At 48.6% G+C, this 15,261-nt stretch overlaps 1 protein-coding gene across 2 annotated transcripts in view; it reads left to right on the plus strand.

The window, feature by feature from the left end:
- Positions 1 to 11,526: 11,526 nt before the first annotated feature.
- Positions 11,527 to 15,261, plus strand: part of RELN (reelin) — a 289,062-nt gene continuing 285,327 nt past the window's right edge. Inside the window, exon 1 of one of the 2 annotated variants that reach the window (XM_065049108.1) lies at positions 11,527 to 11,995. In XM_065049108.1, the coding sequence (XP_064905180.1) occupies positions 11,767 to 11,995 (229 nt within the window). In that variant the 5' untranslated portion in view covers positions 11,527 to 11,766. The remainder of the gene's footprint in view (positions 11,996 to 15,261) is intronic. The other variant, XM_065049107.1, reaches the window with a different exon arrangement.

A 15,261-nucleotide genomic window follows, 5' to 3' on the forward strand; every position in this document is an offset into this window, starting at 1 on the left:
ACTAATACTAAATCAAACAGAGGCATTAAAAGCTGCTATTATACCCAAAATAATTAAAGTCACAAAACCAGAGGATGAAGAGCACAAGTAGCAAACTGCAGGCCCTGTGGTTCAGTCCTTGCTGCATGTGTCAGGAATTGTATACTTGGAAGTCTGCATTTTTGGTGTGGGGGAAATATAATAGACAATGGGGTGCCATAGGACACAGAATAACACAACCAGACAGGGTCCCCATGACTCATGCCCAGAAGATCTTTCCTCAGGAGTGGGAGTCATAATAATCCACAACAAATGATTGTAACCCGCTGAATGTCACAAGTGTCTGTGAAGACGCATTAACTTCCTGCAGCAATGACTTTTCTAAATATGTGACATCACGTGTTATTTTGCTCTGAGCCAAACAAATTTAAAGGCACTACCTAGACTCCCCTTTCAGAGATCCATTTGAACCACTTGTTTCTCTCTCCTCCAGCCCCCTCCCCAGGACTGCGTGACGCCCTCTTCACTTCCAGGAGAAATGACAGCAGCATTCTGCTGCTTGGAACAATGTTCTGGTTTATCTCTGGGAGACAACAGTAGGTGGTTTACTTTTTGGCATTTCTGTCTCTTTTTGTTACTTTTCTAGGCCATTTGCCAAGGAAAGAAAAAAAAATTAAAATAATACCATGCTTTGCATTTCTATATCTTCTTTCATTCAAGGTTCCTAGAAGATTTGACAAACATCCTTTGATTTCGAGCCAGGCTGCTGGCAGGTGGCCACAGACACTTGGGTCCCACTCAGGAAATACTCCCTGACCTGCTCCCTGGGTTGTTGGAGGTGGGACATGGGTGTTCAGCTGCAGGAGAGCAGCAGATGTGCGGCAGCAGAGCAAAGGCAGAGGTGGCTGCAAACTGAGCTGCATTTCCACCTCCTTTCACCAAGCCAGAGCTGCAGTGATCTCACACTTGATCATGGTAGTGGTGGTACCTCTGCAAAACCTCTTCTTTCAATAGAAAACCCATTGGGATTCACCAGGTTTGATGGCCGTGCTGTGGCCGGCCATTGGGTGAAGACAATGGGAGGTGAATGCGCAGATCGGGTGGTGGAACCAACTGGCAACCCCGGGGCAGGGCTGCCCGTGCAGCCGCAGTGTGAGAGCAGCACCCATGCCTGGAAACCCAGGATTTCCAGCTCTGCGGTGGGGAGTGAAGTCTGTGTGTACAGCTGACGGAGATAGCTCCTTTCCTCTTATCTTATCGGAAGGAGGAGCAAGGGGAAGGCCAAGAAATTAGCCAGATAGCGTTACCAGGAGCAGTGCCCTGGGCCCCCTGTGATGCTGATAAAGCTGTGTTGTGACCGTGGAGCAGCTGAGACAATGATCCAAACACCTTCTGAGAGCAGGAGGCAGAAGATATTTAAGTTATTAAGCAGCGAACTTCAGTCTTCCCAGGTCACTTAGGAGACATCATCCACCTCTTCCTCAGGGACAGGAGATGGAGGCACATGCTCTTGTGGCACTTGCCTTTCCAGATAGGATTTTGGAGAGATTAAAAGTCCAAACCTCAGAGAATTTCTTCTGAATAGCTGGAGTATTCTGGGGAGAGGACTGTGGTACAGCAGCCACCATGATGGGATGATGACCCTGGAAGAACAGGGACTTTCCTCCTGTGGCTCAGGCTCCTTCTTCCTAAGGGTCAGAAAGGACAGGTTTTAAAGCACTGACATTCAGTGGCCAAACCTAAGCTGGGAGCAACTTCTTCACTCTCCTCATGTGGGGAGACACCCTGGGTCTCCCTCCTGTGTCACTGCAGACTCCTGAATGCGGAGGGAGACCGCCAGGGCAGTGTGTGCCTGATGAAGTCACAGCTCTGCGACGGAGCAAGGGAGAGGGGGTGTCCCTCACCACCGGTTGTGGTGGGCATACACAGGGGTCTTCCAGCTAACTCGGTGTCTTCTGCCATGTCTTTTGGGGAAAAGTAGTGGATATGGATATTCATAGGCACTGCTTTGCCAGACACTCCCTTGCCAATGGACCAGGTGCTGCAGGGACACGCAGGCACCCAGGCTGGTCATTTGTTTCTATTGTAAAAGTAGCTACATGGAAAAAGCAACCTGGGACTGACTCACTGAGTGGCAGAAGTTCCTATATGGGTATACGAAGCAGAGTAGTGGGGCTGAGCAGTGGGGCTGCACTGGAGATACTGAGGTCCCCTGTGTGGGGCTGGGGCATCCTGGGTGGCTTCAGGCAAACTCTGAGAAGGTGAAGGAAATGTTCTGACCAGCAAAGGTGATCAGGGATTTACATGTACACCCTGGGATTTGTTCCCATTCTATAAACACCCATCAGAAATCTTTAAACCTGTTACAAGTCATCACGTGATGACCCAGCAGCATATTTTAAGACACCAGTTTCACAGGTTCATCCCCTCCCCTCCATGGCAGCTCTCCAAAAGCCTGTTCAGCTTTAGGAGTGTAGAGACTTTTCACAGCCTTGTACATCGTGTCATACTAGAAACGGGAGGACCCGTGTCTGACAGGGAGTGATGCCACTCTCTGGGGAGTGCTTCTCGAGGGGTTACCACCCATGGAGGGCTGAGCAGGGAGCTCACTGGGACTTACAGGGTGGATTTACTCAGCTTATTGAAGAGATGGACAAGAGCATAGCTGACATGCCTTTGTGGGAAGATTCCCTCTGCTGTGACTCGGCTCTGATATCTAGCAATGGTGGAGCCAAGTCCAACATGGAGAAGGGAAGGACAATTGTATTAAAAATGAAAAAAAATGATGTAGGTAAAATATTTTAAAAAGTGCCCTTATGTCATCCTGAAGAAAGAGCAATAGAGTTTCTGGCACTGGAGATCTTTAATACCTTATAAAATGAGGTTGTAGCTTGGCCAGAAAGCCCTGAACTGGAGCAAGATTCAGCCTGGCGGAGCCCCATGATCCACCTTACTGGACACTGGGACTATGTCAGGAGTACCTTGCAACTTGGAAGCTGATAAACAAGACTCCTTGTTTTAAGACCACTTAGTGTAAAGACCAGTTAGTGTAAAGGAAGCTTAACAGCACTGCAATCAATATCTAATGTGGAACAGTCACACGCTGAGCCCACTGCCCATCCAGGGTCTCATGTTAAAACTGATGACACTGAGGCACAGAGGGACAGATTTCCCTGAGAGGAGCCAGGGGCAGATAGATACGGGAGTTTGACATTTTTCTCCTAATGACCAGATCACCCCTTAGCAGTGTAACCGTGGCTCCTCAAGAGGATGAAAGTGCTGTGGTCTCATACTTTAAATTATACAAAAGATTCTCATTGACAGCCACTCTTAGCAATTTCTCAGTGACCTTCTTAAAGGGAGCTGGGAGGAATATTTGACTCATAAGTGATGAATTTTAGACTTCTGGTGGAGGATTTGGAATAATGAAAAATATCTGCTTATTCTGTAATATTCTGGCTTAGCCTAATGCCTTACTGCTAATACAAATTAAGATTTTTTTTTTTTTTAATTAACATATGAGTCTGATTTTCCAAGCAGTCTTGTTTTGGTTGAAAAAGTCATTTTGTGGGTCAGGACTGGAGTGGAGGTACCATTCCCACCTTCCTTACTGCATTCATGTGGTCACCGTATCCTGCCCCGTGTTTTGCGGTTCTGATTAATTTCTTGGGTAGGGCCTGCTCTTAAAAACAACTAACTTGACAATTTATGAGCAGACAAAATTAAATGAAAGTAGTATGACTGTGCAGCTCTGGGGATGCAAGGCTCTGGTAAGGTATTTTCAATAAAGGAAAATTCCTGAGAAGGAAAAAGAAGTCACCACTAGTTTGTTTTCTTTTCCCATTTTTTCATGACCGTGTCAGCCTGCTCGGATCACCTGTTTCATCACACCCACGTGTTGCTACCTTCAGGCTCAGGCCCGCTTTTATTTGGGTTTAAGGATACCTGAAGCTGTGTCAGAAGTGGCTTTTCATCCAGTGTGCACCTCTGTGGGTTGAACTTGTTGCTGGTGATATCTGACTGCCCCGTGCGTGTACCAAGTGACCGGCAAACCATCGGTCCCCGCTAGGACACGCATGTCTGATCCCTTCACACTCTGTAACTGTCCCTCAGGGCGGTGCAAAACGCCCTCACTTTCATCCCTGGCATCACTGTCACTTGGTACCCAGCCAGTATCTGCTGCTGGGCTGTTGTGGGGACCCCACCCGTGTCAAAAGCCAGAGCCAGGCTCTCACTCTCACTTCAAAAGATGTTCTTTAACCACAAAACAAGCAAACAAACAAACAAAACCAAACAAACAAAACCGCAAAATGTAGAGGAGAAAAATTTAAAGAAAGAAAGAAAGAAAGAAAGAAAGAAAGAAAGAAAGAAAGAAGAAAAACTTATTTAGTTCAGGGCATAAATGCAACAACTCGATCACTGAGGGCAGACAAGACATTAACCTCCGTGTCGATAGTTTGCAAAATGAAACTGAGCATTTGGTGGCCCCAGTGACCGTTTCTCACATAAGTTACGAGCTTTGACACTTGGTGAACATCCCGCCCTGGGCTGCGGGTCAGGGGTGGTGGGATGGATGGTGCAGACTCGTCTCTGCCGCGGAACATCCTCCTCCCGCATGGCCCAGTCCGTCACTCCGGCTCTGGCTTATCCTCAGGGTTTGCATAGATTTGTGGGTATTTCGAATAGCTTTGATGCAACTACCAGTCAGTTTTTTCTCAGGTGATATTTGCACCCACAGCCTCGAAAGTTTTTGTGGTAGATGGTAGGCAAACAAAATATATACTTGCAAAATGTTTGTGTCCCCGTGGGCTGCAGTTGTGTGCCTTAGATAAAAGTGTTGAATCTTGGATCTCCACACACGGGTCCACTAACATTCAATCACACAAATTGTATATTTTAGATATGTTTTAAATGCAAAGATAAGTGGAAGTTCTCAAAACCCACTATAAAATGTATTTCCAGCTCTCTGCAAGTTTAGCAATTGTTAAAATAAAGAGAAGGAATATCTTTTCCAGGTCTCTGAAAGTTTAGTGATCATTAAATAAAGCAGAAGGAATATCTTTTATAGACTTCCTCAGGATTTACATCCCACTTTTCTTCACAAAGTAAACTGTTAAGAATGTCCTGGCCTGTTAGTCCTGTGTACCTTGGGTCCTTGGGGTTATTCAAGCTAGAATAGTGAAGCGGAGAGATAAATTAGGCTGTAAAATGGACTAAGAGTTTCTTTTGTGGCCAGTGACATTTAAAAAATTCTTCAGATAAAGGCTACCCACGATAAATATTTGCAAGTTAATGAAAGCCTTGGAAACTTCAGCATGCAGATGTAACATGGGTAAATACCCAGCATTTCTTCATGGAAATCCAAAGCATGGAATGGATAGTAGGAAACAATAGTCACAGACATGAATACTTGTTGAGGGAGATGCCTCTTTATATGACATGTTTATTTAAAATACGTTGAAAATTAGGCTTGCAAAGCAAGGTTGAACATTAGAATTGTAAATAACTAGAGTCAAGTGGAATTTCCTTAAATATACTTAGGTACACTCCTCACGTGGTGCTAATAGAGCAGAGCAGCACAGTGAATTGGAAACAGAAAGAAGTACAGTCTTATGCCTGTGTTACATCCAAAATCGTACATTAAAGATCATCCAAATGTGGAACAGATAAAAACAAGAAACATAATTACTGTTGTGTCTTCAGCAATTTTTATTTTTATGCATAATAGATATTCAGAATGATATTAAGCTTGAAGTCCCTCCCAATAACTTCTTTTCTAAGCGTGAGCATAGTTTATTTGTTGTAGGAGATTCAAATCTTTAAAGCAATTTCATAAATATAAAATATGTAAGGTATTGAAACATAAAAACTTTCTACCCTCTGAAAGTACTCACCTTTAAGTTCTGTTATTAAGCCAGACAATAGAAAGTTGTTAATACTTGTTCCCTGATTTGGAGCTTTTTAAAAATCTTATATATATTTATATATTTTATATATATATATATATATATATATATATATATACACATATATATCTATTTTTTTTAATGGCTACAAGATCAATAGTAAATTTAAGGCTTTAGGCTCACCTATTTGATAGTGTCAGCACTGTTTGTAAAGAACTGTCTTTCTGAAAAAGAAAAGCCTTTTAATATTCTCTTTTATATTCATACCTCATTGAAGTTAATAAGCAATAAAGAAATACAAGTTTAAACCCATTTGAATGCAATGTATTACGAGAGAGAGAAAAATGTGTGTAGTTAAATACTCTATTTTGAGATGAAATCATGAGATGTCAGTTTACAGAAGACGAATATTGTACCAGCCCACTGGAAAATGGAGCAGTGAAACAGCTGCTATTGTTCCTACCCTAGAAAAATTAAAATCTCGTAATAACATAGGCATGGAAGTTGCCTATAATTTCACATTTAGGCCTTTGTTTAGAAATGACTTGGGCTCTACTTAAGAGCAAAGTTCATGTAACTGGCAAGGCAAGGCTGCATTATTATCCGCCTGTGACAAGTCCTGTGCACAAAAAAGGGATTCATCCCAAAGGGTTATTTGGCATGGCCAAGGCAGCTCCAGAGCACCAGCCCTCTCTGGTAAGTCCCTGCATAAAGAGGAGAAGAAAACAAGGAGTCTTCATGAACAGAAGACTTTGTTTTGGAAGCAGAGGCGAGATCAATTAGCTACTAATTACTTCTGACTTTCCCATCTAGCATTCGCAGGGCAGATGCTTCAGCTTTGCTGAAGACAAATTTTACTGACACTGAAGCTTCAGTGAGGTGACATGGGGTTCATCTCACTTTAGCATGGTCAGACTCACCCTCCCCATTTTTTTCCCCGACTGGGATTATAGAGAGACCACATACACTTTGGAATGACAGAGGAAAGGCTTTCTAAACTGCAGCTGAAGTTCATTGGTGGTGTTGATAGCCCATCTGTTGAGGTGGCCAGAACAGGTCCACCCCAAAAGTTTGTGTTTTTTCTAGTCTATGTCTGGGACAAGAAGGGCTGGGCTGGGCTGGGCTGGGCTGGGCTGGGCTGGGATGGGATGGGATGGGATGAAATGGGAAGGGATGGGACACTGGCCCCAAGTAGCTCAGTCTGGTTGTGTGCTGTGGTTTCAGTGTGAATATTTGCAGAATACCTTGCATTCCCCATAAGCAGAAGACCAGCTGCTGCACAATAAACTCATCCCTTATGTCTCAGGATGACAAGAACACACCTGAGCTACAGTGCCTGCTGGGCCCAAGGGTACCGCCACTGCCAGTAATGCAGCAATGCTTCTTGAAGGGTGAAGTGATCATAGGCAATTCATCCCTTGTATAAGCCACAACAGTGGTTTCTTCTACACATCCATCACATCATCCTTATCTATCATCATCCATTGGTTTTTGTCTTTCTTTAGCAAAACCTTCCAAGCAGCAAAAGGAGCATGTCTGCTTTCTGTGTCTGTCTGATGGTCAATAGGAAACGGATACAGAGAAACATAGAGTGCTTGCATGGATGAGTAGAAAACAAACACACTTGTGGAAAGATCTCACTTTGTAAAGTCCATTTAATAGTCTTTATTAGCATAAGAATGTCAAAAGGGCTTCAACTGGCTGTCTTGTTTTCAGGTGATGCGTGTACATATTACACCACGATGAATAAATGATACTTGCAACCTGGTGCTCCATAGCTCTCTTATGTAGAAAGTCGAGGCAATTTCCTTAGTATTTGTCATAGGAAGTTGTTAAAAGCTGGAGACAAGATGTGCATCAGAACTCTCCACATGGTGACAGTGATAAGAGTGTTTTTCTACGTTCTTCCATGAAAGCCTTTACCCAGACACAAGGAGTTCAGACAAAGCTCCCTATTGCTCAGTGTTACTTAATAGTTCCCCAGCCTACCCTGGCCCTTGCTAAACGGTCTGCTGTGGCCATATTAATAAAGCAGCTACTCACCTGTTAATGTGCTTTTTGATTCTCCTTTTGAGGTGTGAGCTCTCTCCCTGAATGAAGTGAGCAGCTCCTCTGCCTGAATAATCACTTCCATAAATTAATATGGACTGCAGCCACGTCCATCTGTGCTGTGATTTCCCCCCACCGCCCATGACTTGAAGGGGCCTGTACCTCCTAAGTAATTATTTACATTCCAACTATTGCATTCTCCATTGCAGACAACAGTCTTTACTGATTTCTTGTCTCGATTTACTCCTTGATGTTTTCTATGTTAAAAAAATACTGTACTAGGAGTGAAAGCCCGTGGTAACCTCCACAATAGGTACTTTCTGCCTTTAAGTGGGAATAGTTGGAACTTCACTTTAGAATCTTGGATCAGATGAGTGTGAAAATAGAGATTATTATTATTTCTATAGGCTTTTATTTTGACACAAGCAAGTTACTCTTAGTCACTTTTATTAAATAAGCTAGTTTATTGTTCTTAATAATAATATCTTAGCCTTGCTGTCAATGGGAGAAGGATGAAGGAGAAACTCTGGCCAAAGGCATTGCATAAATCCCTCATCTTTAAAACCTAGGTACTGTATTTACCCAGAGCAGTGAGCTGATACAAAGCCAGTGAAAAAGCCACCTGGGGTCTGGCATGTGCCTCTGTGTGGCTGGTGGCCCCCTGCAAGCCGGGGGGGACAGTCTGGCAGGAAGATGTGTCCTTGCCCAGCCAGGCTAGAGGCTGCTCAGGTGCAAGGGTTGAGCTGGATGTGCTGATGCTCCTGGTTGTAACAAAACCTTCCAGACCAGGTGAGGTTTGGGGTGAGTTATGGGTAAATTATGCTCACGAGTGAGATAGTGCTGTAGCTGTGACCAAGAAGAGATTTTCCTTTAGATAAAGACTGGGGGGGACTGAAATCTTCTCTTTCTTCCTTGCTTCAGACGCACGGGTCTTGGTCACAGCCTTGGCTCCCTGCAAATGTTCTCAGCAAATGTCTCCCTGCTATTGAAGGCACATGCAAAATATTGAGGGGTTTGTGGTTTTTGCAATACCCCAAGTCTCCCTGTATTGCTGATCGATGTCATTAACTTCACTCTTCTACGCAAAGATGAGCCTGAAATGTGCAGGGGAGTTTTGCAAAATACTTTTTGACCTGGATGGGTGGTTCTGAGAAGGCAGGTATCCTGTTTGGACTAAATGTCTATTACACTATTACTGGTGGGTGAAGGAATGGGTGTCTGAGGTCCAAAATGGACCCTTTGAGTCCTGTGTCCTTAAATATAAGTGGTCCAAGGTCTCTGCTGGATTCCCCACCAACAGAGCCTGGATGAGATGGCAGGTCATGACTGTGGGACTTCCCTGTCTTGTCCTACGAAGAAGAGGTTGACGGTCTTGTGAAAGAGTAAGAAACAATGGAGAAAGGAGAGAGGGACATAAGACAATAGAGGACGAAGGTGACTAAAGAGGGGCAGGTTAGCTACCTCCACTCTCCCAAGCTTATTTAGGGAATTATCTCTTAGAGTAAAAAAAATGAAAATGCATTGCTGGCAACTGGCATGGTGGCACCCTGGCAGAGGCAACTGGCATCCCCTCCTCCCACAGCGGTGGGAGCCCATCGCCACTTTCCTCTGCCACCTTCTTTCTTCTAAAATAAGAGGGTTTGTTATGTCTGGCAGTCCCCCCAAACTAACTGGTTGACTTTCTGTGGATGATGGGCAGAGGGGGCATGAGCCAAAGTGCTTTTGCTCAGCTGAAGCCCCTCTGGCACGGCCTGGCCGTGCTGGCAAGCTCTCAGAGGAGGGAGGCAGGAGCACACAAGGGAGAACATGTCCCGTTGGCAGCAGTTTCACCAGCGAGCCTGCAAAGCTTTTGCCTGCATGAGATTTTGGCATGAGGAAATTATATTACTAGTCTGTCACTTTCACAAACATTGAAATTTGTGGAGGAGACACAGATGTTAAAAAACCCCACCAAAACAAACAAATAACCGAAGCTGAAAAATATACAACCCAGCTAAAAATGAAGCCTCGTAGCCAGACCGACTCCTCAGCGGCTGCTCTGGGGCTCAGTTTCCACAGTAGTGGCCCAGGACACCCACAAGACAGAGCGATGGTGGGAGCTGCCCCTTCCCCAACACGTGCACCTTCAGTCCATTTCATCTTTACAGCAAGACCATGTCACTGTGCATTTCTCCGTCCAAGCAAACGAGGGATGTGGCCTCGCTCCACCCCTAGCGAGGCACAACCCAGTAAGACAGGAAACTGCAGCAAAGTTTTGGCGGTGGCAGCGAGCTCCGTCTGGGTGCAGAGCCAGCGGAAGAAGCAGGTTGGGCAGATGGCGAGGGTGCCCCCTGGGCCACCATTTGTGGGCTCTCCTTCAGCTGGGTGGGAGATGTGCCAGTGAAGCAGCCTGCATGGACACAGGGCAGCTGCGTGGTGCTGTCCATGTGGCTTGCGCCTCCATGGAGGGAACCTTTCACTCTGGCACTGAAACCAATCCAGGAGGGAGCCCCTGGACCATGCCAGTTTTACACTTTGAAAATGCTGGCAGGTAGGGTCTCCTTCCTGATTACACTGTGTCACAACTGCTCACCCGGGCCATCTCTGGGCATTGGTTGGGATCCAGCAGCAGCATGGTGGATGCTTTAAACCCTGGTAGATTTGCTCCCATCTCCTGATGCTGTGGTCCCTCTGACAGCCCTGCCTTCTTAAAAATGTATGTTTTTATTAATTATTCTACTTGTCAGTGTTCAGCTACTCATTCTCCTTGTGGTCTCCACTGGGTTTGCTCCTCTTGCTGGGATGAAGGGCCTGGGCACACACTCTCAGGGGGCTGAAGCCCCCTCCTACGGACCTGCTGTTCCCCAGGACTCACACACTGACCTCCCTAAGCTCCAGGGACCACCTCTAGGGGTGTGTGTGTATCTTTTTGAAGATGGTAGAGAACACTTAAGTAAAAATCTCGCTTTTTGCCATCAGTAAACGCAGGTGCAGCAGAGGCAGGACTACGGCTGAGGCAGGGACAGGGACAGAGGGGCAGGGGCTAGGGCAGAGGGGTAGGGGCGAAAGGAGAGGGACTGGGACAGGTGCACAGGTGCTGAGATGGAAGGACAAGGACAGACTGAGCAAAAGGACAGGAGGGACAGAGCAGGGCAAGAGAGGGATTGGGCAAAAGGATGGACAGAGGGACAGAAACACGGAGACGAGGGCTGGGTCCAAGGGACAGGGGCGTGGAAGCAAGAAGGGAGCAGGGGCAGGGACTCAGGTGTCAGGGCGGTGACCAGGGTTAGGGACAGAGGCCGGGGCAGTGGCAGTGGCAGGGTCTGGGACCCAGGAGTAGAGACGGGGGCAGAAGCTGGGGCGGGGACGCAGGAGCAGGGGCAGAAGCAAGGCGGGGGCAGGGACCCGGAGGCAGACAAAGGGTGGGCAGCAAAGCTCACCTCGCAGCTCGAGTCCCCGCAGCGGCAGCACCGCAGACGGGCGCGCAAAGCGAGGAGCGGGAGGAGCGGGCGGCGGCGGCGCGGGAGGCGGAGGAGGAGGAGGGGAGGGACCTTCCCCTCCCTCCCACCCCGACACCGAGGGAAATAAATTATTCCCAGCCCTTGCACTCCCAGCTCCGTGCCCCGCACCCCGGCAGCGGCAGGCGGGGACGGCGCAGCCTTCGGCGGACACGAAGGGGCCGCCCCTGCCCGCACCGCGCTCGGCTCCGCGCCCCGCGCCCGCCTTCCCCCGAACTCCCGCGGGCCGCGGCGGGGGGCAGCGCCCGCCCCGTCCCGCCCCGTCCCGCGCGAAGCGGAGCGGCGCGGCGGCCCCGCCGTGCCCTGGATGCCCCAGCGGCGCCGGCGGCAGCATCATGGAGCGGCGGCGGGGCGTCCCCGGGGGCTGGCCCTGCCTGCTGGCCGCCCTGGGTGCCCTGCTGGCGGCGGGCCGGGCGGCAGCCCCCCGCGCCCGCTTCTCGCCCTTCTTCTTCCTCTGCACCCACCACGGCGAGTTGGAGGGCGACGGCGAGCAGGGCGAGGTGCTCATCGCCCTCCACATCGCGGGCAGTCCCGCAGCCTACGTACCCGGCCAGGAGTACCACGGTAGGTGCTGGCGCCCGCCGTGCCCGGTGCTGCGCGTCCCCCGGCGGCAGGCAGGCAGGCGGGCGGGGAGGGAGGCCGCGGGGAGGCCCCGGACAGCGGAGCGGCACCCCGGCTCCGCAGGCGCGTAGGGGAGGGCGGAGGCGGGCGCACTGGACGGGGAAACGTGCGGCCGTGTGCCGTGCCCCGGGTCAGCCCCGGCGAGGGGCTCCTCGGGCTCCCCCGCCGTGCGGGACCGTCTTCACCTGCCCGGGCGCAGGGACCGCCGCCACTACTTCCCCTGTCGCAGCACAGCTTCGCCCTGTCCCGGCATGGGTTCTGCAAGGCGCAGCCCAGAGCCAGAGGAAATTCCCAGTCCCCTCTCCCTAAGCGAGCCGGGGCCGGATCCAGAACCTCCTAAGTTGCTGGAAGTCCGTCCCTTTCCCACTTCAGTGGCTTTGGGACGCGGCTTGCACGAAGCGCATCGCCCCTTCCCCGGCGACTGTGCGGTGCCGCAGTTGCGTCTGCCACGCGTGGGTCACCACAACGTGTCCCCGGCACGGACCCCGCAGCGCAGCTTTGACCAAGGCAGCCGCCCCGTCACTCCCCTCGAAGGGGATGCGGGAGAGAACGGTGGGTCAGGCACTCACAGGTGGCTTCGAAAATGGAAATTCGTGCCCAGAAATAATAAGCCACCTGCTTTTTGTAAACACTCAGGCCGAGGGTGTTTTCAGGTTTCAAGGGTGAATTAAATTGCGTGGGCAAAGTTGTTGACTCAAGTGGGGTCTTTACTTTGTTGATGTGCTGGGTGAGGGGCACAGCCCGGGGCTGCCCGCAGCTCCGCAGGCAGGTACGCTGCTTCCCGCCGTGGAAAACTGCTTTCGGCTGCACAGTGCCTCTGTAAACCAGCAACCGTGTTGTTCAACAGCCTTATCGCTATTTCTCTGTATAGAAAACTTTACATGTGTGAAACATTTTTTAATTCATAACCACGGAAGACCGCTTAAAGGTGTATTCACTAATCCTTCTCTCTTTGTGTCTGACTGAGGTTTTGCCATGCTACATAACAGCTAATTCTGCAATAGGCATTGAAAAGTCAGAAAATTTTAAAATAAATATTTATTTTAAAACACCTTGCTCAGAAACAGATACTGTGCAATGGTCCCTGGCTAAAGATGAAGCTAAACTTCTGACTTTTAAATTCTGGGCTGGAATATGTTAGTTTTAGGTAAATCACAGAATCTTTGAGTCATGTGAGTATTCTGATTGAATTCTTAATTGTAAAGACAGAAATCCTGAACACATGAAATATTCATTTCCACAGGATCTAAGGGGTCCTGAAGTTCTTGTCTTTGTATAACCTTTAACGATACAGTTTTACCAAATTCATATGAAAGTTTTGCTTTTAAAATATTCATGGCCTTTTTAACAAACCATATATGGAAATTATATGGTATGGTTTCATCAGGTTCTTTTTTTCCTTAGAGCCCGATAATACACACTCAGATCGCTTAAATTGCATTCAACCTACTGAACCACAAATGCTCAGAAGAAAAAAAAAGAAGCTGGAGTTTCCATCCTGCACAAAAGTAAATGCTATGTTTTTAAAAATATGGTTCAGGTGCTTCAATAACAGAATTGCTCCCTTTCCAGCCTGCAGCCGGTGTTTAAGCCCCGTTGCTGGGTAGGGGAGAGGGGTGTGAGGGGGGGCTGCGGGCAGGGCTGCCCCGGCCCTGCGGGGTGAGGAGCGGGTGTTTCTCCGCGGATGCTCTTCTGTCTCTCGCCCTCCAAAACTGGTTTCTGAATTTTAAAAAGGGCAGAGAGACGCCCCAGATGCGCGCCAGGCTGTTCAGGTAGCCACGGGTGGATTTTCCGTCGCTGCTTTGCATTTGACAGAGCAAAACGCGGCGGCTTTGAATGTACCTCCATGCCTCGGCTTTTAACCCATCCGCTCTCACGGGGCGCCCGGAGGTTTTTTGCGCGGCCGCTGCTGCCCTTGCGCCCTGGCTGCGCGCCGCTGCCCCGTCCCTGCTAGCCCCCGCGCAGCCGCTGCGCGCCGCGGAGCAGCTCAGCAGCTCAGCGCTTCTCACCGCGGCCAACCTTGCGCGGGTGCGCAGCGACGGCTCGGCCGGGGCTTCGATAGGTGCTGGCAGCTGCATCCTCCCCGGGGGTTCTGTCATCCCGCTGCCCCGCTGAAATTCTGAGCGTGGTTGCGCTTTTCCGTCGGTAAGCGGGCAGGTGGGCGCTGCGCTGCCCTCGGCGTCAGCGCTGCCAGAGGCCAACATCTGCCCCGGGGCTGCAGCCTCAGCATGCCAGGGGATCTTTTAAAGCCATTCTGTTAGCATTCACAGGATCATGCTAATTCTTATGAACACAGAAAAAAGTCCACAGATTGAACTTGAAAACTAATTTATTTACATGGTACAAGGTGTAGGTACACGCCGGTGTGAACCAGCTTCATATCTGATTTCTGTCTTGCAATAGTAATTTTTCTCAATTTTGTGCCTTGATTAAACACTTACCTGTGCCAAAACAAGGCAAGAAGCACTGCCTGTTTGCTATGCGTGGCACTGCAGATATATCCTTGAGTTAAGCACACTTAGATATTTTGAAATATCTCATTTGAATATTTTTAAATATAACAATTGTCGATGTTAAATATAGCACAAGAAAAAACCCAAAGTGTACAATCTGAAGAAATAGTTTGAAGCAATCTGGGCTTTTATATAGTGTCATTTAATGTTACTGAAAAAAGCTGGTCTGCACCAGTTGAACATTTATCATTTAAAAATCGAACTTTGAAGGTGGTCTTGTGGATACATAGACGTAGAGTTCTGAGATGCAGTACAGAAGCACAAGATAAAGGGAGATTTGCATATGTACAGTGCAAATTCACCTGCTCAGAGAGCAGATTAAAATACAGTGCTCCAACTCTTCCCAAGTCCCAGTGAGGCCCCACTTTACACTTACTGCCCCTGCGTTCAGCAGGGACAGGTGACAGCAGCATGCAGGAGCATCAAGTGCAAAGAGGCGTGAATTGGATGAAACCAAGGGCTGGATGAGAAAAAAAATCTGCTTTAGAAAAATCAGCCAACAACTTCCCTTTAATTTGTCTAGGTACTTTGCCACCAGTGGAGCTGTGACACCAGCTCTTGTCCATGTGCCCAACTGTCCCTTGTGCTGCCCCACACCCCAGGAGAGGAACAGTATCCAGTGCAAAAGACACTTGCTGGGAAACAGGCGAGCACAGGAGCTTCTGCAAAGGGCTTTTCTGACACACTGGCCCTGGC

This window comes from Columba livia, chromosome 1 (genome assembly GCF_036013475.1).
Source record: "Columba livia isolate bColLiv1 breed racing homer chromosome 1, bColLiv1.pat.W.v2, whole genome shotgun sequence".
Classification (NCBI taxonomy): domain Eukaryota; kingdom Metazoa; phylum Chordata; class Aves; order Columbiformes; family Columbidae; genus Columba; species Columba livia.